The sequence below is a fragment of the Miniopterus natalensis genome, chromosome 19 (assembly GCF_054644295.1).
Source record: "Miniopterus natalensis isolate mMinNat1 chromosome 19, mMinNat1.hap1, whole genome shotgun sequence".
NCBI lineage: Eukaryota > Metazoa > Chordata > Mammalia > Chiroptera > Miniopteridae > Miniopterus > Miniopterus natalensis.
Window position 1 is genome coordinate 32,511,023 of NC_142099.1, and position 22,458 is coordinate 32,533,480.

The following is a 22,458-nucleotide window of genomic DNA, read 5'->3' on the forward strand; positions in this document are numbered from 1 at the left end:
ACGGTAGGCTCACTCGAGGCAAAGAAAAATGAACACTCAGTTCACTATCATACAACACTGTTCCAGAAGGTAACATACAATAAGGAAAAATATAAAATTATGAAACTATGTACTAATGCATAGCAGACCAGAATAATGGAGATAATGACTTAAGTTTTACTTTTCCCCAAAATGTATACATTGACTGCAACTCAAGTCAATATCTCAATGAGAATTTATTACTGGAACCTGACACACTGCAAAATCATCTAGAATAACTACAATCCCTAAATTACATTTTTAATATAAAAAATATAACTATCTAAGCTGTGGGGGGAAAATGCAGTGTTTTTATAAGCTCAGGATGAAAAAACTTTTCCTAGTATACCAGTTAAAAACCTTAGCAATAAATTGGTAGATTTGACTACATAAAATGAAAAACATTAATATAGCAAAATATCTATCAGCAACATGGCCAAACATGACCAAAATGTAGGTCTTTTAGTATATTTACTAAAAGGGACATGTCAAGAACTTTTACAAATCAAAAGACCCCATTAATCGCCCTGGCCAGTGTGGCTCAGTTTGTTGGCTGTTGTCCCGGGCACAGAAAGGTTGCCAGTTGATTTCCGGTCAGGGCGTATGTTCAGGGTGTACTCTCGATCCCTGGTAGGGGGCTGTGCAGGAGGCAGCCTATTGGTGTTTTGCTCTCACATTGGTGTTTCTCTCTCTTCCCCTTCCTCTCTCTCCTTAAAAAAAAAATCAATAAAAAAATCTTTAAAAAAAAAAGACCTCATTAATTATTCAGTAAATTGGTACAACCTCTTTACAGTGAATTGAAACAATTCTACAAGTTCACATTGGAGAACTGGTTCCAAGGAACAGTTCACATAGACGTGTGTATAGGGCTATTATTGAATGTGGGACTGTTTTTAAGGTAAAAAACCCAAGGTCTATCAAGGAGGGATATGTTAAATTATTGCACATCCATATAAAGGCACACTGCGTAGTCATTAAAAAAAGATGAGGCAGAGTTACGTGTACAGACATGGAACTATGCTGTGATAAACTATTAACAGGTGCTTGTCTCTGAGGAGATGGAATTACAGGGGGTTTTCACCTTGGCTACACTGTTTTTATTTTTTTTAATGTGCATCCATTATCAAAAAAAGGGGAGGAGGTGTCTCTATTCCCAAACCAAAAGCTTATAAACAATTATAAGAAAAAAAAATATTTTGACAATGGCTAATTTCTTACTGATCCAGGAAAATCATGCCTTAAATTACAAAAATGTTTATCCCTTTAATGAGAAAAAAACCATTACCACACTTACATTAGCTGGTTGCTCTCAACAGGAACATCTGTGTCTTCACTGAGTTCCAATCTATCACGCCTGTAGGTCGAACCAACACTCAATCCATGAATTAATAATAATGAGGCAGAAAAAATTTTCCTCCTCACATTGCCAAGGAAACCTCTCAGCCACAATTCAAACACAGGATGTGTTTTTAAAACATCTCCCAACTATTGGGAGATTAAGTCCATTCGAACAACCTTTGTCAGACTGGAGACAGCTAGGGCTAGTTATCTCCTCAAAACAAAAACAAAAACAAAAAACAAACAAAAAAAGTTCATTTAAAGATGAACTTGAAATTGAAAGGATTATTTTTTTAAAAATCCATCTTCCATAGCCGAACAATATAATTTAAAAAGAAAAAAAGAAAGAAAAAATTAAAAGAACACCAAAATTCAATAAGATCCAATTTCTGGTCTTCAAGATTTCTTCACCTATTAAGAAAAAAACAGAAACCTTCCCCCATCTTTATTATCTGTATAGTAAAAGCATACTTGTATGTAAAAATATAAAGTGTTTTATGTACATAATATACATATATACTAACTGGCTTATACACACATACACACACACACATACACACAAATGTGTAGAAATAAAACATTTGGGTAAGTTTTCCCTTTTAAAATACACTACAAAAGCATTTAGATTTGGGTTCATTATAAAAGTAGTGAACTTACTCTTATACCAAAGTATCATGAAGTATATTACACAAAATTTTGCCCAGCCCGCAAAATAAAGATGAGGGGAAATCTTTACACATATATCAATGTGTATAATATGGATGCATGTATATCATCTTTTTTTACCTTCAGGGAGTGTTTAACCAAAAAAGATAGAAACGTATAGTTATAGAGTAACTACAGAGTGGTGCAGCAAGCTGTAGAAGGCAGAGCAGCATTATAGCCATACTGAACTGGCACTGTCAAAATACAAAAAGCTTCTATAAGGGAAGATTTTTTTCTTTTATACCAACACCAGTGTCAACTGGCATGAAATTCAATATTGGCCCTGCAAAGGCTTGCTTATGCAGCCTAATTTCAAATTCTTTACTACTGATGGCTACAACTAAAGATGTTGTAATTATCCATTTACTCCAGTTAGTAAAAGGGTAAACTTTTGAAGTTGAAATTTCATTCCACAATGGTACATTTACCATTTAAGAATTTAAAAAAAATAAAAATGGTAAAAAAAAAAAAAAACCACCAAAAAACCCCCAAAAACCTTGATACATAGAAATGAATTCTAAATTTTGAAACCAGCCCAGTAACAAAGCAATTTTGATTCTCATGTAATAGATACTACATTATTTCTAGGCTAAATCTTGCCAAATACTATCCAAGACAAAACTAAAATCAAAACTTAAAAAAAAGTGGACACCTTTTACTCACACTTAATACTAGTCAATTTTCCAGGAAATTTTTGGGCAGGGAATATCCCCAAATCTAAAATGAAAAAAAGGAAAAATTGGGATCTCACATTAGTTATTCAGTCTGAAAATTTTAATAGACTTTTATTAAAAAGTCGTCATTTTCTGGCCTCCCACTCAATCACAGAAACATACTTTTAGAGTGGAAAAGCACCTTAAAAATCACTGAGATCAATTCTCTCATTTTACCAGTGAGGAAATGATTCCTAACACATGAAAATATTGATTGTTTATTTTTAGTTAAGAATTGAGGTCAAAACAATTTCATAGTTAATACAGTTTTATGAATAATTCAGTATATTTTTAAAAGCATTTAAGATCATTTAATATCAGAAAAACATTCTTTGGAAAATGGATACTAGGTTTGTCAAAGTATGCTCATGGATGGGACTTTCATTTTAATTCCCAATCTTTTTAAATTTCATAAACTTTTACTATGTCATTTACCCATAATTAGGCCAAAGTACCTATGCAATCTTTGTTTTTAACACTATTTTATAAAGATTAAAAAAGGTAATTCAAGGATTAAAAGAATTTTTCCTAATTGTTTTCTGTTTCCCTTTTATATAGATCCAATCCTATAAAGGGAACAAAGTAAGCTAAAATTATAAAACTGACCAGTATGAGGAGGCAATTAGAAATTTCCAAATATAAAACAATTTTGAGTTTTGTTTTTGCGAAGCTGTAAGTATGATTCAGGGTTTTAGAAGAAATAGAAAAATGGGGATGGAGGGAGGAACACCAGCTTAGTATATTTTCTCTCCATATCATTGGTTTCAGAGTAATCAAACTTCCCAGGTTGGGAGAAATTTTTATTTAAAACCAATTACCAGTTCAGTTTACCAGTCAGAAATAGCCTAAGGCCTTTCAATGCTGCACTATATTTTTTTAATTAAAAAATATGTCAACTGATAGAAACAAAATTTCATCTGACAGCTACATTGAGTTAGTACTGTGAAATCACTGAAGTTAATCTTCACTTTGTCAATGTTACCTCTGAGGAATTTTCAGTCCTTTTTGTGTTTTCAGGTTTCCCCAGATTCATGTATAAAGAATAATTAGTTAACAATATGTAACAACTATAGCAATTAGAATACAGTAACAGAGCAAGAAGTTGCCCATTTTAAATGGAGAAAAGAAAATTAAGATATTTCTTTTTCATTGCTTTGAACAACTTCATTCTCAGGATCCCAGCTCAGAACCAATGTAGAATAATCATATTTAACATTTTTCAAGTTCATTTTCAGAAACATCAGCTGTTCTATATTGTCAAAGTCCAGGCTCATGATCTGCTTTGGATGAAAGTGGCTATTTGCAGTAAAGATACATTCAGATTGCCAACTACACATGGGGCAGCTTAGATACTGAATGGCAACTTGGGTCAAAGCCGGCCATATACTAATCTTCCTCTGCCAGTAAATCAAAGGGTCATCACCTCCTGAGATCTCTGAACACTTCTCTCTGAAGTATTCATCCACTACTGCTACAGCAGAAGGAAACATGAAGCTTTTGCCTCCCACGCCAACACCTGCAGCTGAGCTATCAAAAGACCCTGATACAACAGTGCCTTCTCTTGTAGATGAAGTAAATGAATCCGTTTGTACAATAGCTGAGGGACCAGAAGCTTCTGAAGCTGTAATATGGCAGACCTCTGGTGAAGATTCCATATAATTACAAACTTCTTCTGCAAGGATCTGCTTATATGTTTCTAAATCAGCACCTTGAGGGAAAAAGTCTTCCAAACTATTTTTAAAGCAAGGATCTAACAAAGCAGCCAAGATACAGGGCTTAGATTTGAGCATGGCACTTAGTAGGGTGTCAGTTTCAAGTTTCAGAGATAAACTGTCCACCAGATTGAGGGCCTGCGTAATACCTCTGACTTGAAAATCTTCTCTGAGTTTCTGCAGGGAAAGGAGTAGATGGTGGATTAGGGGTAGCACCTGATTCAATCCTGTGGTCTTCACACTCACTTTCTGGGTGGCCTCCTCAAACGGTTTAAGAATATCGCAGACATAAGTCATTAGAGTCCACTGAAGGGAGGTGAGTACAACTCCACTGGCTCTACCAAGACTATGGTGAACTGAGTAGCAATGCTCCAAGAGCCATTTTAACATATAAAAGGTAGAAATCCAATGGCCAGTTTCATCCTGCTTCAAATTCTTCCACGGAAGCTGGCGATCATTTTGGAACTCCTGCAGTATCTGACGGGCCTTGACTGAATGACTAAAATGATGACAGGTTTTCCTAGCAGCCACTAACATATTCTCAATGCTTTTGTGCTCACAGAAAAAATCCTGAATGACTATATTTAAACAATGCAGGAAGCACGGCACGTGGGTAAAACCTCCATCTTTGATTGCATGTACCACATTAGAGGAATTGTCAGAAACAATGAAGCTAGGAATGAGGAAATTAGGAGAGAGCCACAGACCAATCTGGTCATTTAACTCTTGTAAAATGTTGGTTACTAAACAGTCTTTGGCCAAACCTGTTACACAAAGCACTGCCCATTTTCTAAAATTGGGGACCCAGTCAGTATTGGAAGAAGGTGCAGTGTCCAAGGAGACCCAGTGTACAGTCACAATAAAATAGTCAGTGGATGGATCATGGGTCCATATGTCCACAGTCAGGTGGATCTTTTGGCTTTGAACATTCTCCAAAGTTAAGAAAATTTTTTCTCTGACCCAATCATATAACTGAGGTACAGCCTTAGTGAAGAAGTAAGTCTCAGATGGCAACCTATAGTCAGGGGCCACAATCTGCATGAACCTCTGAAAGGCTGGGGTGGAGAAGTAGTTGTAAGGATGCATATCCTCCACAATCATTTGAATAATCGCCTGACTTATTTGACTGGAGACTGAATTTTCACAATATGTTGTTTCTCTCTCCTGGGCATGCATCAGAGTATCTTGCTCTGCAACAGGAATAGGACCCTCAGATACCCTATTTTCGACTTCTAACACAGGAGGCTCATCTGAATCAGAGTCACTAAGGTCCTCAGCTGTTAAATCTTGGCTGCCTGTAGACTTCTCTCCATGCAAAGTATCACTCAAGAGATTTCTCTCAGTCTCAGCTTCATCTAATCCATTTCCAACTGCACCACTGTCTTTGTTGGCAACAGCCCAATGGATGGGATGTGTGGCCTGCAGGTGTCGTTGAAGTGTTGAAGTTCCTAAGTGAGAACCTGGCCTACCCCGGCTCACACTTCTTTTACATATATTACACACAGCTCTTGAGATGTGCTGAGGATCAGTATAAAAAAAATTCCAAACTGCAGATGTCTTGGCTCTTGTTCCAGGAATTAAGGCATGCTTGACAATGTTACTTTTGATGAGAAATCTCCCCCTTTCCGCCCTCAGGGCATCAGATATGGATTTATCTCGTTTCTTACCCATTCTACTATCATCTAATGGATCAGTAGGAATATATTCAAAGCTTCCATTGCTTCCAGCAGAAGAGGGAGATAAAGGTACATCCAAAGTAAAATCCTCCTCCCCACTAGTGACTCCAAATTTGTTGGCCCTTGTCCAGTGAGGTGAATGTCTTGCCTGAAGATGTCGTTGAAGAGTAGATGTCCCAAGATGGCTGCCTGGTTTACCCCTGCTAACACTTTTTTCACAGAGGTTACAAATAGCCCGCCAGGTGTACTGGGGGTCAACATGAAAGAAGTGCCACACAATGGAGGTCTTGGCTCTAGTACTAGGTAGGTAGATCTGTTTTTCTATATTGCTCTCAAAAAGACATTCTTCATCCTGCTCAGGAGTACTGGAAGCTAACAGAGCAGGAGCATCCGCAACAGGCCTCCCAGATCCCAAATCCTTACTAAACTTTTTCACAAGGATCAGTTTCTTTCGTCGTCTTTTCCCCTTAATTCGCAAGCCCTTCTTTCTTTTCTTTTTAGAAGGCAATTTTGCCTCTTTATCCATTCCTTCCGCCACCATCTTTCTCTCTACCACATCTTCTTTATCTGTATTAGAATGAATAGGAACACTTCCCAGAATCCCAGCACCACTAAAAGTTCTGCACCTTCTGCCAGGAGAGAGTGAGGAAACTGGTACACTTAGGGTACATACACTCATTCTCTTTATGCCTCCAAAATTCGTACCAGAATCTGTTAGTGGGTTTATTACTCAAGCGGAAATACAGCTGTTCCTCTCTACTTGCATTACCTATTCTCCAATTTCTACGGGGAATCAAATTCCCTGTGGACCAATGACTTCCAAGCCAGGTTATTTTTGGAGGAAAAGTGACAGCAATGGAGCACATTCCCAAACTCTTTTTCAGAGGGCTTTAAGATCCCTTCCAACTTTCTGAGTTCTGAGTTCAAACTGCCTAATCTACTCATGTTATAGATAATGGAACTGAAGCCCACTTTCCCAGAGTCATAAAGTTGGTCAGTAGCAGCTAGAAGCCAGGTTTTCCAAATCCCAGGTCCACACTCTTTCTGCTTCATCAATAACTATATATGCTTGAAATGCCTTCAACTTTTAAAACAGGTATTTTTATGACGCCTCACAACAGCAACATCAATTTCCATTAATTCTGAAATTATTTTCAGGAAATCTCATTTAAACAAAAACATAGTGCATCATTCAACATCGATCATTTAGGACTGTGATTTGTCAGTACAACCCAAAAAGTCAATTCTGGAATGCTAAATCAGACTCCACATACTGGTCATTAACAACAAATCCTAGCTGACCCTCTCAGCTGTAATTATAACTAATACAATTTTTAAATATGTGGGTGGCTAAAAAAAATGCTTTGAGGGTAAAATTAAAAATCAAGGTCACAAGACGTTATTTTCGATTTACTGTATCAAGAATTAATCCAAGTTTAGTTTTCAGACCCTTTTAGACTGGAGACGCTTTATGGCCTGTAAATGAGTAACTCGTTAGCTGGACTCTATATGAGCAGCAAAAACTGAAATGAGCTTTACACTACTTCCATTCCTTCTAGGTTGGTCCCTCCCCTTCCCCCAATACCTACATACATTTACCCTAAAAAGCATCGCTATCACTATTTCCACAGCCTCCTTCTCAAGGTCCAAAACCGAGGCCTGTAAGATGTCAATAACAGGGGCCCTTCCCCATAGGAATCCGCACCGACTATGGGAGTTTAGGGGGTGTTCTTCATTACGGTTTCATCAGTCCTACAAGGAGAACGGAAGTGTCCCTGTGGCTCTTGACTCCGATGCTGAGGGCTGGGGGTGGGAGTATAATTAAGGTAGGACAGGGGTGTAGGATACCGGAATAAGGTCGGTGGCTTTCTGTATGTGGAGTTTGAGAAAACCTCCAAAGTAGTGAGACCCTGGAGAGGAATGAGAGTAGGTAAATTCAGCTCCTGGCACTCAGGTTCATTTAAGCAGTGGGGGTCGGCTAAACTAGGGGACCTATGGCCCCGCAAAAAGCAATCTCGAGTCCATTCTCGCTCCGGGGGTCGAGGAGCAAGTCGGCTTTCTGGGGCTGCTCCGGGCTCCCAGGTTCACCAACACCGGATGTGGGGGAGGGGAGGAAGGTTGGCTGGGAAGGGAGCAGGCGCCGTGGGGGTGGGGTGGGCTGGGGTGGAGGTGGGGTGGATGGGAACAGAGGGAGGCCGGGGCTCCCCGCCCGCCCGCCCCGGTGAGGGCAGCGGCCGGAGGGGGGGAGGGGGTGCTGTTACCGCGGGGCCGAAGGACCCGCTATGACTTCCCGGGCTAGGCCGCGACCCAGGGGCGAGGGGAGGCCGCGGCCACTCCCCTCGCCCACACCCCAACCTCCCCGGCCCCAAGCAACCCGGGAATCAAAAAACGGGTCTAGTTACCGGAGAACAGAAACTTTACCGAACCGAGGACACTATTCCCGACTCCCGCTAGCTGCCACGTCTTTCTTCTTTCTTAGCCGCTGCCCTCCGCCGTCCTCACAGCAGCAACACCAGCCGAAATCCAAGACTGCCAGCGTCAAAGATGGCGCCCGGCTACAGGCTCAGCTCTAAGGCCGGGCGGTAAAAGTGCCAGCACGACGCAATCGCGAGGATTCTGGGAGATGTAGTTCCTCTATGAGGCGATGCTTAAGATCGCGCCCGGGTCACCTGGTCACGTGAGAGGGGAGGCGCCGGGCCAACCGGCCGTTCCTTTCCCGGGATCGCGTTTTATGAAGGTAACGGATTTTTTTGAAACCACCTTTGATTTTTTTAAAAACGGTTTTTCTTTTTTTTTGAATCAAACGAGGTACTAAGCGAGAAAGCCGCGAGAACTGTGTCTACCAGACAGTAGGCGCTCAGTGTTTTCTTACCAAAAGTGCTGGCTTAATGAATAATAAATCGTCCCAACTATTTAGACATCTAATTTAGAAATAAATTACTTTTCCCATGCCATGTTGAGGGGTTTGTGCATTTACTTTTATTTGAAGACGTGAAATTAGGTTTGGGGGGAGTTGCATTTCTTAAAACCAGTTTTTGTATTGGAACATTATTTCGTGCTAAGAAGTTCACGAGGGTTGGGGCAGAAGGAAAAACATCAGCTTTGGCCTCCTCAGTTATTGACATTAGCCTGTATTTTCCCATTTGAATTCTTTTTATCTTGTTTCTCCGATTATAAAGGTAATACATGTGAGTGGGTCTTTTTTAAAATGTAAATAATACACATATATAGAGTAGAAAGTTTAAATCTCTATTAATTTCATTCCTGAGAAATAATCTCTCATTAATTTCGCATGTATTGTTTCTAACTTTTTTGTATTCATATACTGAAATATATTACGCTGATAAATTAGGCTCCCCAAATGCCTCCCGAGTTAGAGGCTCAACAGAACTTGCTTGGGCGGCTACATTTTACTGAACTCCAGACGACACAGTTCTGCTGCTAAGAAAGGATACACTTGATGGTAAAGCAAAGCAGATGGGACTCCAGGCACCTTTTATCTCCTCTTGGGCTTCTTCTGCCAGCTACCAACTTGGTGAAGGAGTCGAGTCAGCCCACAACTGGGTCCTGAGTCTCCTCACACTTGGCTTTTCAACCGTCTTTCAAAGCAATAAGTCACAACATTAGAATCCTAGGCCCAGTCCCTACCTTACATGACAATACTCTTTGGTTGCCATGTCAACCAGACCTAACAAGCAGGTTCCCCAATCTAGGTGCCACTTATATCAAGATATGACGTCTGGCCCAGCCAGTGTGGCTCAGTTGGCTGAGGTTGGTCTGGTACACCAGGAGGTTGCCAGTTTGATTCCCGGTCAGGGCACTTGCCTGGGTTTTGGGCTCTATCTCCAGTAGGGGGCATGGAGAAGACAGCAGATTGATGTTTCTTTCATTGTTTTTTTTTTCTCTCTCTCTCTCTCTCCCTCTTTCTTTCTCTCTCTGAAATCAATGAAAACATATTAAAAAAAAATAAGTTATGACCTCTGGCCCTACAATGTTGGGTCACAATGCCAGATAGGGGTATTACCCCAATAGGTAATAGGGGTATGCTTGAAAGCCATTTTTATGCCTGCATGTCTAGCAATAACAACTCTAATGAAAATGACTGTAAATCACACAAATATAACCCAAAATAATTGTATCTCAACTCAACTTTCTCTTTGCCAGATCCCAAAAATGCCCAATAAGGGGAAGGTATTAGAGTCTGTTTGAAAAAACAAAAACAAAACAAAGCAAACAAGAAAACTCAAGGCTCTGAAGCATTTGCTATTAAAATATCTTACTTTTGCAAATTTTACAATGACCACATGAACACATTACTGTAGTATTCCTGCCCAGAGTATTGAAGAAGGCTCCTCTAAGTAAGGGGCCCTGAAAGTTAAGCTTCATTAGCTTCATGATAAATCTTCCTCTCTTTGGTTTCACTGTGGAATCATATGATCTGGATTCAAATCCTGACCTATCTCTCTCCCTAAAGCTCTAGTCAACTCTGTGGGTTCCCCAGGTTGGGGGTAGCCTCAGTTTTTACCTTCTCACATTAGAGGATATAGTGAAAAAGTAACTGCCACATGAATAGATAGTCCCTTTTCCAACCCAGTGCCCATCACCATTATCCATCATCCTTTCTTGTTTGCTTTCTGCCTTTGGGTCTCAGCTGTCTGACATGAGTGAGGAAACAGGGACCAACAGAGTCTTCCAGCAAGAAGCTTTGGATGGGAGTCACAAGTACCAACTAATCACAATGGATAAATTTCAAACTTCTAGCTGCGAGACCTGGGCTGGTATTGCTCAAGTCAACCTTCTTAGTACTGCCTCTCCACTCTTAATGCTTTCTTAGGCTGTTTGATTTCCTCATATAGAATACTTTTTCACGGAATTTAATTTTGAAATAAGCTAACTGTAGTTTTGTTGGGTGATGGTTTAGTTAAGAAAAGGCAGACTAGGTTCTCATTATCAATATCATCATCATTTACCTTACACTAAGTATCCTCCTATGTTTAGGTCTTTGTGCTAGTCATTGTGGGGATTCCCAAATAGGCATGATACATGGCACTTTTCTGGGAGACATGATAAATACAAAGATAAATAACTACCAAGTGTCCAGGCATAGTTTAGACCTGGCGTTACAAACTCAAATGCTGACATGAGCCAGGCACATGTGTATATGATGAGTATGGTAAGCCAGGTATAAGAATAAAACTTGAGTGCATGCCCTAGCCAAAGGGCCAGCCATCACCATTCAACTCCAACTCATTCTTGCCAGGAGGGAATATAAACCAAGTGTTAACACATCTTCCAATTTTTCAAGAGAAGCTGGAAATTCAGATTTTCTAAGTGTGAAAACTTATTTGTAAATTTGGAAGCTAACTCAAAACAAAATTAAAAAAATAACTTTGTAGGCTGGTCTGTCATCTCCACTTTAGGTCCAGGAGAGTTAGAAAGGAAGAGGCAGTCATTGATAAATGCAGTTTCAGGAAATACTTTCTGAAGGGAGGGAGACTTAAATTGACATCAGCTAGGACAGAGGTGAGAGGTTAAGTGAAGACAAGGAAAGAAGCTATGTTAGGGAGACCTGCAAAGGAATTAGGAGAGAAATTCAACTAGGGAAAAGTCCACAAGTTATGGAAAGAATAAACATTGTAAAAGTAGGTTGGAGCAAGATTATGAAGGCCCTTGAATGTTGGGAAGGCATTTGAATAATGTTTGGGGACAATAGGAATTCCTTGAAGTCTTTGAATCAGGGACAAAAAAGTAAGAGATGTGATATTTGCGAAGTTGTGTTTCAGAAAGGCTGAACTAGAGGTAATGTTGGGCAGGAGTGACTACAGTGAAGAGTCAATGGAAGCAGCAAAAAGTGGTCCCTTCTTGATCCTATCCATTATCCCTCTGTCTCATAGTTTTAACTTGTCTCTCTCTGGTTGTTTCCCAAAGTCTAGTAACATACACAAAGCCACCACTGATTTTTTAAAAAGTGGGATGGGGGTGCATTATGCTCAATTTCTTTTTTACCCCTGGCACACCTAATATCCCAACTTATCCTCATTGACTACTTTTTCACCTCTCATGTACTCTTTAATATATTTCATTTGTATTTATATCCTCATGACTTCTCTGAAATTACTGTGGTAGGGGCATAAGTTTTAAATTGGTTGGATCCTTATTTCCCTCTTATTATTAACCAGCATTTATTGATACTTCATTATGTGCTAGGCTTTGTGCTAATAGCTCTAGATACATTATCTAATTGAATCCTTGCAATAACTCTATTAGATAATGTTAGTAACCTATTTTTACTAATAGGTGCTTATAAAGTTCTAGTGATGTCTCCAAGGTGTCATTGCTGTAAGTGGCAAAGTCAGGATTCACATCCAGGTCTGTCCAAATCCAAATCATGATGCAATCATTAGCCCTTATTTACCATTTTCTGTTTCTTTAAATTCCCCATCCCATGGTTCAAGGACAAAATTCAATCTTAGCCAGTTCTTGCAGCTGATTGGTCTGAGGGTAAATCCCTCCCATTGATGTGCCAACAGCAATAAAGCCTTAACTACAACAGGAAGGTGTACACAGCTCACAAGGGGGTGTACACCTTGAGTGCCCAGCTTGGGTAATCATGAAGACTGGCACTAGACCTTATAGAACATCTACATCATAAGCTCACTCTACCTAGCCTGTGAGACATAGCAGCTCTACCTAATACATAGAAGCAAACACATGGAGGCTGCCAAAATGAGACAGAAATATGTCTTAAATGAAAGAACAGAACGAAACTCCAGAAAAAGAACAAAACAAAATGGAGACAAGCAATCTACTAGATGCAGAGTTCAAAACACTGGTTATAAGGATGCTCAATGAACTTAGGGGAAGAGTAGATGAACTTAGTGAGAATTTCAACAGAGAGATAGGAAACATAAAAGTGGAACTAGAAAACATAAAAAGGAACCAGTCAGAAATGAAGAATACATTATAGGGAATCAACAGTGGAGCAGATAAAGCAGAGGATCAAAAAAATTACAAAAAAAGTGAGAATAGTATAAGGAGCCTCTGGGACAACTTCAAGCCTACCAATATTCACATCATGGGGGTGAAAGAAGGAGAAACAGAGAGAAAGAGGGAGAGAGAGAGAGGGAGAGCAAGAAATTGAAAACCTATTTGAAAAAATGACAGAAAACTTCCCTATTTCGTGAAGGAAATAGACATATAAGTCCTGGAAGCACAGAGTCCCAATCAAGATGAACCCACAGTGGCCCACACCAAAATACATCATAATTAAAATGCAAAAGGTTAAAGACAAAGAGAGAATCTTAAAAGCAGAAAGAGAAAAGCAATTAGTTACCTACAAGGGAACTCCTATAAGACTATCAGTTGATTTTTCAACAGAAACTTTGCAGGACAGAAGGGAGTGGCACAAAATATTCAAAGTGTTGAAAAGCAAGGACCTACAACCAAGATTACTCTACCCAGCAAGGCTATCATTTAGAACTGAAGGGCAGATAAAGAGCTTCCCAGACAAGGAAAAGCTAAAGGAGTTCACCACCACCAGACCAGTATTATTTGAAATGTTAAAGTGTCTTCTTTAAGAAGAAGAAAAAAAGATAAAAAGTATGAACAACAAAATGGCAATAAATACATACCTATCAACAATCGAATCTAAAGAACAAAGTGAACAAGCAGAACAGAAACAGACTCATAGATATAGAGAACATTTTGATGGTTGCCAGATAGGAAGGGTTTGGGGGGTAGCTGAAAAAGGGTGAAGGGATTAAGAAGTACAGATTGGTAGTTACAGAATAGTCATGGGGATGTAAAGTGGAGCATAGGGAATAGAGTCAATAATATTCTAATAACTGTGTATGTTGTCAGATAAGTGTGAGATTTATCAGGATCATTACTTAGTAAGTTATATAATGTCTAATCACTGGAGTGTACACCTAAAACTAATATAATAATGTATGTTAACTGTAATTGAAAAATAAAAAAATTTAAAGATTAAAAAAAACCCACAAGTTTTCTGATCTTCTAGAGAGTCAGGGTTCTCCAGGATACCTGAGCTAAACCTGAGCTGTCAGAGAGTCTCAGCATCTGCAAGCAAGTTACCTAGGATCTGATATATTTAGCCCAGTGGAAACTTCCCCTGATGTGTCTGCCTTGCATGTCCCAAGGCATTGGTGGCTCTCTATGTCTGCATTCTGCTTTGACGTTTGCTGTGACCTCCAGGAAAGGAAGCACCTCCCTTAAATTAACACCTTATGTGATACATAATCTAAATCAGTTTATCAGGAAACCAGCAAATGTGTCAGGCCTAGCAGCGTCCTTCCTATTTCTCATTTCTTCTTTTGAAACCCAGATGTTTGTGTGTGCCTGTGTATACACATATCATTTTACTCGTCTATCATGAGAGATAGTAATCTGTTATATAGTTGTGGTAGATAAAATAATGCCCCCCTTTAATATGTCATACCTTACCCCCTGGAACCTGTGAATGTGTTACCTTACATGGTAAAAAGAACTTTACAGTGTGATGATTATCCTGGGTTATCTGGGTGGGCCTAATGCAATCACAGGGATCTTTATAAGAGTGAGAATCAGAAAAGGAAGTATGCCCGGCCGGGCGTGGCTCAGCGGTTGAGCATCGACCTAGGATCCAGGCGATCAGGGTTCAATTCCTCTCTGTGAAATCAATAAAGATATATTAAAAGAAAAAAAGAAAAGAAACGGAGGTGAGATGACAGAAGCAGAGGGTGGAGTGTGTGCTGTGAAGATGGAGGACAGGCCATGAACCATGGGATGCAGTTAGCCTCTAGAAGCTGGAAAAGGAAAAGAAACATATTCTCCCCTGGCACCTCCGGAAGGAATTACAGCCCTGTGAGACCTATTTCAGACTTCTGTCTTTTAGAACTGTAAGATAATAAATTTTTATTGTTTTAAGCCACTAAGTTTGTGGCAACAGAAAAGTAACAGAGTAGTCAAATTTCTCAGACTTTCTCTTTATAGCTTTCAAGGTTTGGGTTCATGTTTAGAAAGACCTCTACCACTCTGAGGTTATAAAACTTTTCCCTGTGTTTCTTTTGAAACTTCCATGGTTTTATTTATTTTTAAAATATATCTTTATTGATTTCAGAGAGAGGAAGGGAGAGGGAGAGAGAGAGAGAAACATCAATGATGAGAGAGTCATTGATCGAGCCCGCAACCCGGGCATGTGCCCCGACCAGGAACCGAACCCCAATCTCCTGCATCTTAGGTCGATGCTCAACTGCTGAGCCACGCCTGGCTGGGCATAGATTTTAGTACTTTAATAGATTCACTAGTTGAAGGGACCAGCCAAAGGTCCATATCTTGCATTGATAGAATAACAAAATGGAAGCATTGATGGAAGAATCCTGTCCATTTGACCTTTGAACTAGGGTCTGTCTTTCCCTACAGGAGTCTGTTAGCATAGGTGAGGGTGGCCTTTTACTGTCTAACCAGCTGACACTCAGGCTGCAAAACTTAGACTTGGGCATTGTGTGCTGGGGCAAAGTGAAGACTGAGGGAGCCAAAGCTCTTGTGAGAATGGATGTGTTTTCCATAGTTGGAATGGGGAGCTGAAATGTTCCATATTCCTGTGAAGAAATTCAGGTAAGCACATGAACTGGAGGGCAGGGAAGAAAGGCCTGTGGGAACAGCATCAACTGCATAATTTGTGGGGCCCAGTGTAAAATGAAAATGTGGGGCCCCTAGTTCAAAAAACGGGAAGAAAGTGCTATTAGAAGTTCTAAAATATAAAGCTTTTCCCTTTCTTCTAGTCTCTCTCTTGACTTCTCATGGTGTTCCTTACTATTTACTGCCATTCTAAGTAAATAACAGATTTATATTGTGTAATGCCAGTTTAAATGCAAATATATCAGCATTTAACTCATACATAGAATCACCAAAATTGCATAATTTTTTTTGTAGTTGGTACATTCAGACAGTTGATCCTCATCATTTGTAGATTCTGTGTTTGTAAATTTACCTACTTGCTAAAATTTATTTGTAACTTCAAAATCAGTACTTTTCGCACTTTTGGTCATACATGGACATGCACATGTGCAGAGTAGGAAAAACTTCAGTTGGCCAACACACATATTCCTTTACCTGAGATTGAGCAAGGCAAAATTCTGCTTTCTCATTTCAGCTCTCAAACTATGAACGAGTGTCTTTTTTTTGCAGTCTATTTAGCAGCACTTTTTTTTTTTCTTTTCATTTTTGTGCTTTTTGTTGGTGATTTCAGTGTTTCCGATGATCCCCAAATGTAGTGCTGAAGTGTTGTTAGGGGCAGAAATATTAATCATGCTCTGTTAACTGTGGGCTGTTCTGATTTGAGAAAGCACATTTTAACCTGGCTGAGAGTTGTATGCCCTGGAACATGGGAGTTAACTTTGGAATGTGGTCTGTCATCACGGGAAGATTAACAGCTTTGTTCCCGAAACAGTGGAATCCCGGAGGCACTAGCCCTGTAGTCCCAGAGGTGCCCACCCTTTGGGACCTCCAGCCCACGTTGCCTGTAATGTGTTAGCACTATACCTTGCCTACTTCCCTATGATGTCTGTAATTCCTACTTTCCCGTGTAATCTTTGCCTTCCCACCCAATATAAGCAGCTGGCTTGTGTGTATGTTGGGGGCGGGGGAGTGCAGTAGAGCAGATTTTATGTGGAAAATTCTGCTGCTCTCCCATACTGCTTGCATTATTGGAATAAATGCTCATATACGATTCAACCCTGTCTGCTTAATTGGCTCAAGTAGCGACAGGCAGCCTGAACCCATTGTTGTCTGGTTTCACTGTCTAGTGTTCAAAGGGCAATAAGACTGGAGAAAATATGTGTGCTAGATAAGCCTCATTCAGGCATGCATTACAGTGCAGTTGGCAGTGAGTCCCAATGTTAATGAATTGACAATGTATGTTAAATAAGGTGTCTTTAAACAGAAACACATAAAACAAGTATGTATTGATGAGTTAATGAAAATATTGTGACCAGTTCAAAGGAACCTAACTGTATATTTCCCTGAGGAGCAGTGTGGTTCAGTAGTATTCATTAATTCATTGTTTATGGTGACTTTCTAGACTATAACCACCATGAATAAAAAGAATTAATTAATTCCATTCTTGCCAGAACAGTGGAAAGACTGCACAAAATAACGGTTTTTACTCCTTTGATACTGTGATTTATAATAAGAAATATAATAAGAAATATATATATGTGGTTTTGTCCCTATTTCTGGCACAGAACTCTTAAACCCTTGGAATTTTCTAAGTGATGAGAGTGATAAAGGTACCTTTTGTTATGTTAATAGTGACTTTTGGATCACACTTAAAGAAGGGAGAAGTTGCCAGAGAACCAACTATGTGATTAGAGGGCTGCAACTTTTAGTTCCACCCCCATCACCTCCAGGGAGGGAAGGGGGGCTGGATGTTCAAATTATTGCCAACAGACAATGATTTAATCAATCATGCTTGTGTATTAAGTTTCCATAATACCCAAAAGGACAGGGTTCAAAGAGTTTCTGGGTTGGTGAACCAGTGCTTTCACCATGAGGATAGAAGCTTCTTTGTTTGCAAGATTTATCGGCTGTTGATTTGTATCCTTTAATACCCTTTGTAATAAATAGATAATTTAGTGAGTAAACTTGCTTCTTGAGTCTTGTGAGCTGCTCTAGCAAATTAATCAAACTCAAGGAAGGGGTCCTGGGAACCTCTGATTTATACCCAGTCTGTGAGAAGCACAAGTGACGATGTGGACTTTGGCATCTGAGGTAAAGGGCAGTCTGTGGGACTGAGCCTGTAACTGTGGAATCTGATGGTCTCTCCAGATAGCTAGTGTCAGAATTGAGTTGAATTATAGGACACACGGTGATGTCTGAGAATTGCTTAGTGGTGTGGGAATGCCCCACATTATACTAGGTGAGCAGAATTTTTACCTCCACTTTTTTAGAGAGTGGAAGGAATGGGGAGAGACAGACAGACAGAAACATCGATTAGTTGCCTCCCGACTGGGGCCGGGAATCAAGCCTGCAACCAAGGTACATGCCCTTGACCAAGAATCGAACCCAAGACCCTTCAGTCCATGAACTGACCCTCTAACCACTGAGCCAAACCAGCAAGGGCTACCTCCACTTCTTGATCCACGCACATTCCAATTACTGAGAGCAAGGAAAAGAAACTCTGGGTTACCTTCTCTTTCCCTTTCTTGCTATGTCATTATTTGCAGCATACGTGGTTAACTAATATAAGGAAGTATCATAAGTAAGATGGGTTTCCTTGGTCATTTGGGTCTTTTAGAATACCATCGCCTTCTTTCTGTAATGCTGGCTTATTGACCGGTTTAAGACTCAGAGTTTCCCCAGTCAGTACAGGCCCTCAGCCCACAGGAAAACCAGAAGCGATGATAAAACTCCATGACACTAAGGCAGTGCTCAGGGAGGACACATACCAGACAGGCAGCGAAATCTTGTGTTCTGCTCACCATCAGAGGGTGCGTGACAAAGAGGGAAGGAGAAGACTTAGCAAACCTGTATTTCACACTGCACAGCATTCTGAATGAGGTCACACTCAATATAACGTACATTTGAATAATTAATTAACTGCATTTAACTAATGAATCAAAATGGATTAGTTATTTTTATATCTATTTTCTCATCCTGGTCTTGAAAAAAATTTCTCATGTTTAACATTATCAGGCAGTTGAGATCAGATAATTACTGCAGCTGGGCATTCAGTTGAACTCAAAATGCCCTGGCAACTAATGTGAGAAAATAAAACTATAAAGGAAAAGAATTATAATTTAATAGTCTTTTATCCACTCACTTATAAAAATTCTCAGAACAAGAAATAAACAGATAGGTTACCTATCTAATATGAGACAATTACAATTTATTAATAATTAATAGGAGAATGTATATAACTGTCTTATTGGGGTATAAATATGAGTTTTTATTTTTTCTAGGACCTGCCCCCCAACTGTGGTAGTTTGAACCTCCCTTTCCTATTGAGTGGTAGCTTTCTTTTTTATTTACCTTTATTGTTGAAAGTATTACAGATGTCCCCTTATTTCCTCATTGATCCCTTCTACCACCACCATCACCCCCCCCCCCCCCAGTCCCAGGCCTTTACCACACTGTCGCCTGTGTCCATGGGTTATGCATTTATGCATATAAGTTCTTTGGTTCTCTTCCCACCCACTCACCCTCCCCCCCCTTCCCTCCGAGATCCCTGTCTGTTCCCTGCTTCTATGTCTCTGGATCTCTTTTGTTCATCAGTTTATTTTGTCCTTTAGATTCCACATATGAGTGAGGTCATGTGATACTTGGCTTATTTTGCTTAGCATAATACTCTCCAGGTCTCTCCATGCTGTCTCAAAGAGTAAGAGATCCTTCTTTTTTACAGCTGGGTGGTAGCATTCTTAACAAATTATTTTAATCCCATAAATTTTCATCCCCTCTTGGTTATGAGAATTCTCTCATGCCAATATTTGAGATTCAGTCCTGTCCAAATCTTTGTTCTCACATCTGATACAAGTTCCTCCTTACCTGACTGGGTTGCCGTCCTACGTGCTTATTGTTGTTTCCCTGGCCATCACTGCGATTGGCACAGTGTCTTCTCTTTGGTAAGAATTTAAATGCTGGCCACTTATGGGGTGAATCTGAGAGCCCTGAAGAAATCTACCCATAATACAGTCATGAAATGTGGGGGAACTGGCTCCTGGAATAATCTGCCTTTATCCCGTTGTTTTAGTCTGTTCAGGCTGCTGTAACAAAAAACACCAAAGACTGGATTGCTTCAACACCAAAAATTTATTTCTTAGAGTTCTGAAGTCTGGAAAGTCCAAGATCAAGGTGCCATCAGATTTGGTGTCTGGTGAGAGCCCACTTCCTGACTCACAGACAGCTGTCTTCTGGCTGTGTCCACATGTGGAAGAGCAAGGGAGCTCCCTGAGGTCTCTTTTATTAGGGCACGAACTCCATTCATGAGGGCTCCACCCTCATGACCTAATCACCTCCCAAAGCCCCACCTCTGAATACCATCACATTCTGAATTAGGTTTCAGCATAATGAACTTGGGGGGCACACAAAAGTTCAGTGAGTAGCACCCAAACAAGTGCTTGTTGAAGCCACCTAAGATTTGTTAGAGGCCCTTGCCTGGCACCTTGTTGAGGTGGTGCCAACAAGGTGGCCCATGGCCAGCCGCCTTTCCCTGGTGACACTCTCATCGTTGCCACGCCCAGTAGTGGGTGGCCAGCTGCTTCGCGGCCCCCTCTCAGTCCTGGCAGTGCCCTCTTCTTCCTCCTCTTCCTGGGGCGGCAGGCGCTCTGCAGAAGGAGAGGGTTACCATCCGGGGAGATGGGGCAGTGAAGGAGGAAACAACCCCCCTTCCCGACCAGGATGCTTCTCGAAGGCCAGCCTCCGTCACCTCTCGGTCCTCTCCATGAAGCAGGGACAAAGCGCAAGGAAGAGCAGCATGTGGTAGGACTAATTTCCCCTCTCAGTAAGCCCTGAGGGGGTGGGCTGACCAGTAACTGCTGGTGGCACTCCGACCTCAGAACGTGGGTGTTTTATACCTTTAGTACTCAGCTTTAGACCTTAGCCTTGATTCCTGGACAACAGTAAAACCCTCAACGTGTTATGGTGTAAGTAGGTGCACTGAAATCCCATCAATCAACAACGATCAATAAGCGCCTTTATCTTGATCCTGTGCTCAGTGCCAGGGTGAATGCAAAGGACTTAAATATAGTGAAGTCGAGATATGTTTGACTTAATGATGCAGCAGGCGCAAGGATGCAGCCTGACGGAGGAGACTGAACACCGAGGCTAACAAAGCGACCCAGAGAACGAACACCCAGAACTATCACCAGCACGTGCTTTATGTACATGCATTTTGCAGAAGAAAGACGGGTACACTTATTTAAGTGGGATGATCCTTTTGTCTTTACTCCCAGTTTTATCCATGCTTTAAAATTATTATTTAGAAATCATTTACAGAAGATAGTACACCCTTCCCCCACCTTCCCCTAATGTTAACATCTTCCACACCGCGGTATATTTATCAAAACTAAGAAGCAAACATTAACATACTACTATTAACTAAAATATAACTTCTTTTTTGAATTTTACCATTTTTTCCTTGCTAATGTCCTTTTTCTATGCCAGGATGTAAATCAAGGGACCATGTCATACTTACTCATCATGTATCCTTAGTGTCTGCCAATCTGACAGTTTCTCAGCCTTTCCTTGTGTTTCACGACTTTTAACACTTTTAAGAGCTCTGCTCTGGTTTTTGTATAATGTCATATAATTTGGGTTTTCTGATTTTTTTCTCCTAAGATTGTGGTTGTGGATTTTGGGGAAGAATACCAGACAGGTGAAGTATCCTTCTCTTCGGTCATATAGCAAAATGACTTATTACCAGTGAGTTATCCTTGATCACATGGTCAAGAAGATGTCTGCCAAATCTCTCCACTCTAAATTTCTTTCCCCCCAACTCCATATTCTATTTTTGAGAAAACAGTCACTAAATCTAGCCAATGTTGAAGGGGACAGGAATTAAGTTCCAGGGGGAATATAAAATAATTTGCAGACATGTGTGTTAAAATCATCACAGTAGTGAATATTTTGGGGAAGAGTCTTTGAGGTTATGAAACTATCTTATTTCTCCTAAAGTGTCACCCACTACTTTTAACATTCACCTGGACTTACCCATAGCAGTTATTCTGTGGTGCCTTAATGGTGATTTTTCCCCCCTCATTTCTTATACATTTATTATTTATAATTTATCTATAAAGAAGATTTGTTTTTTTGGCCATTAATATGAATGTCAATTATGGATATTTATTTTATTCTTTGAGTTATAAATTTGTATTATAATTACTTATTGTTATTGCTCAAACTGTTCTAGCTTTGCCTTTGGGGGTTCCTTCAAATTGGCTCCTTGGGACATGTCCTCATCTTTTCTTGTCTTTTCTTCCCCTCACCCTCTCTACTTTTCTTTTTTCTCTTCTCTTCTCTTCTCCTTCTCCTTCTCTTCTCTTCTTCTCTTTTCTGAGATGGTCAAGCTCAACCTGCGTGTTCTCTGCCCCAGCCCTAGAAATAGCCATTTCTCCAAGGAGCTCTGGTTACTTTAATTGAAGAATGATATTTAGAAACCAAGCTCTGAGTGCTCAGTGTGTTCACTGCTATTGAGGTGTCAGCACATCTAGACCCTGTAGTGGATGGAGCTAAGAAATTTATAAATACTAGCTTATGTATACACACGTATCTCTATTGATTTCTATATCTATTCATATACAT

General features: G+C 40.2%; 2 protein-coding genes across 3 annotated transcripts in view; both read right to left on the reverse strand.

The window, feature by feature from the left end:
* ZC3H11A (zinc finger CCCH-type containing 11A) overlaps positions 1-8,698 on the reverse strand; it is a 36,485-nt gene extending 27,787 nt beyond the window's left edge. Inside the window, exons 1-2 of one of the 2 annotated variants that reach the window (XM_016214890.2) lie at positions 8,565-8,698; positions 1,313-1,372 (exon numbers count right to left, since the gene is read on the reverse strand). The gene's annotated coding sequence lies outside the window, so the exon portion shown is untranslated. Of the gene's footprint in view, positions 1-1,312; positions 1,428-8,564 lie in introns of those variants that run through there. The other variant, XM_087827737.1, reaches the window with a different exon arrangement.
* Positions 1,589-2,714, reverse strand: LOC148090945 (uncharacterized). The gene has a single exon (XM_087827738.1). The coding sequence runs from the start codon at positions 2,241-2,243 to the stop codon at positions 2,145-2,147; it is 99 nt and encodes a 32-aa protein (XP_087683864.1). The 5' UTR covers positions 2,244-2,714; the 3' UTR covers positions 1,589-2,144.
* Positions 8,699-22,458: the final 13,760 nt, after the last annotated feature.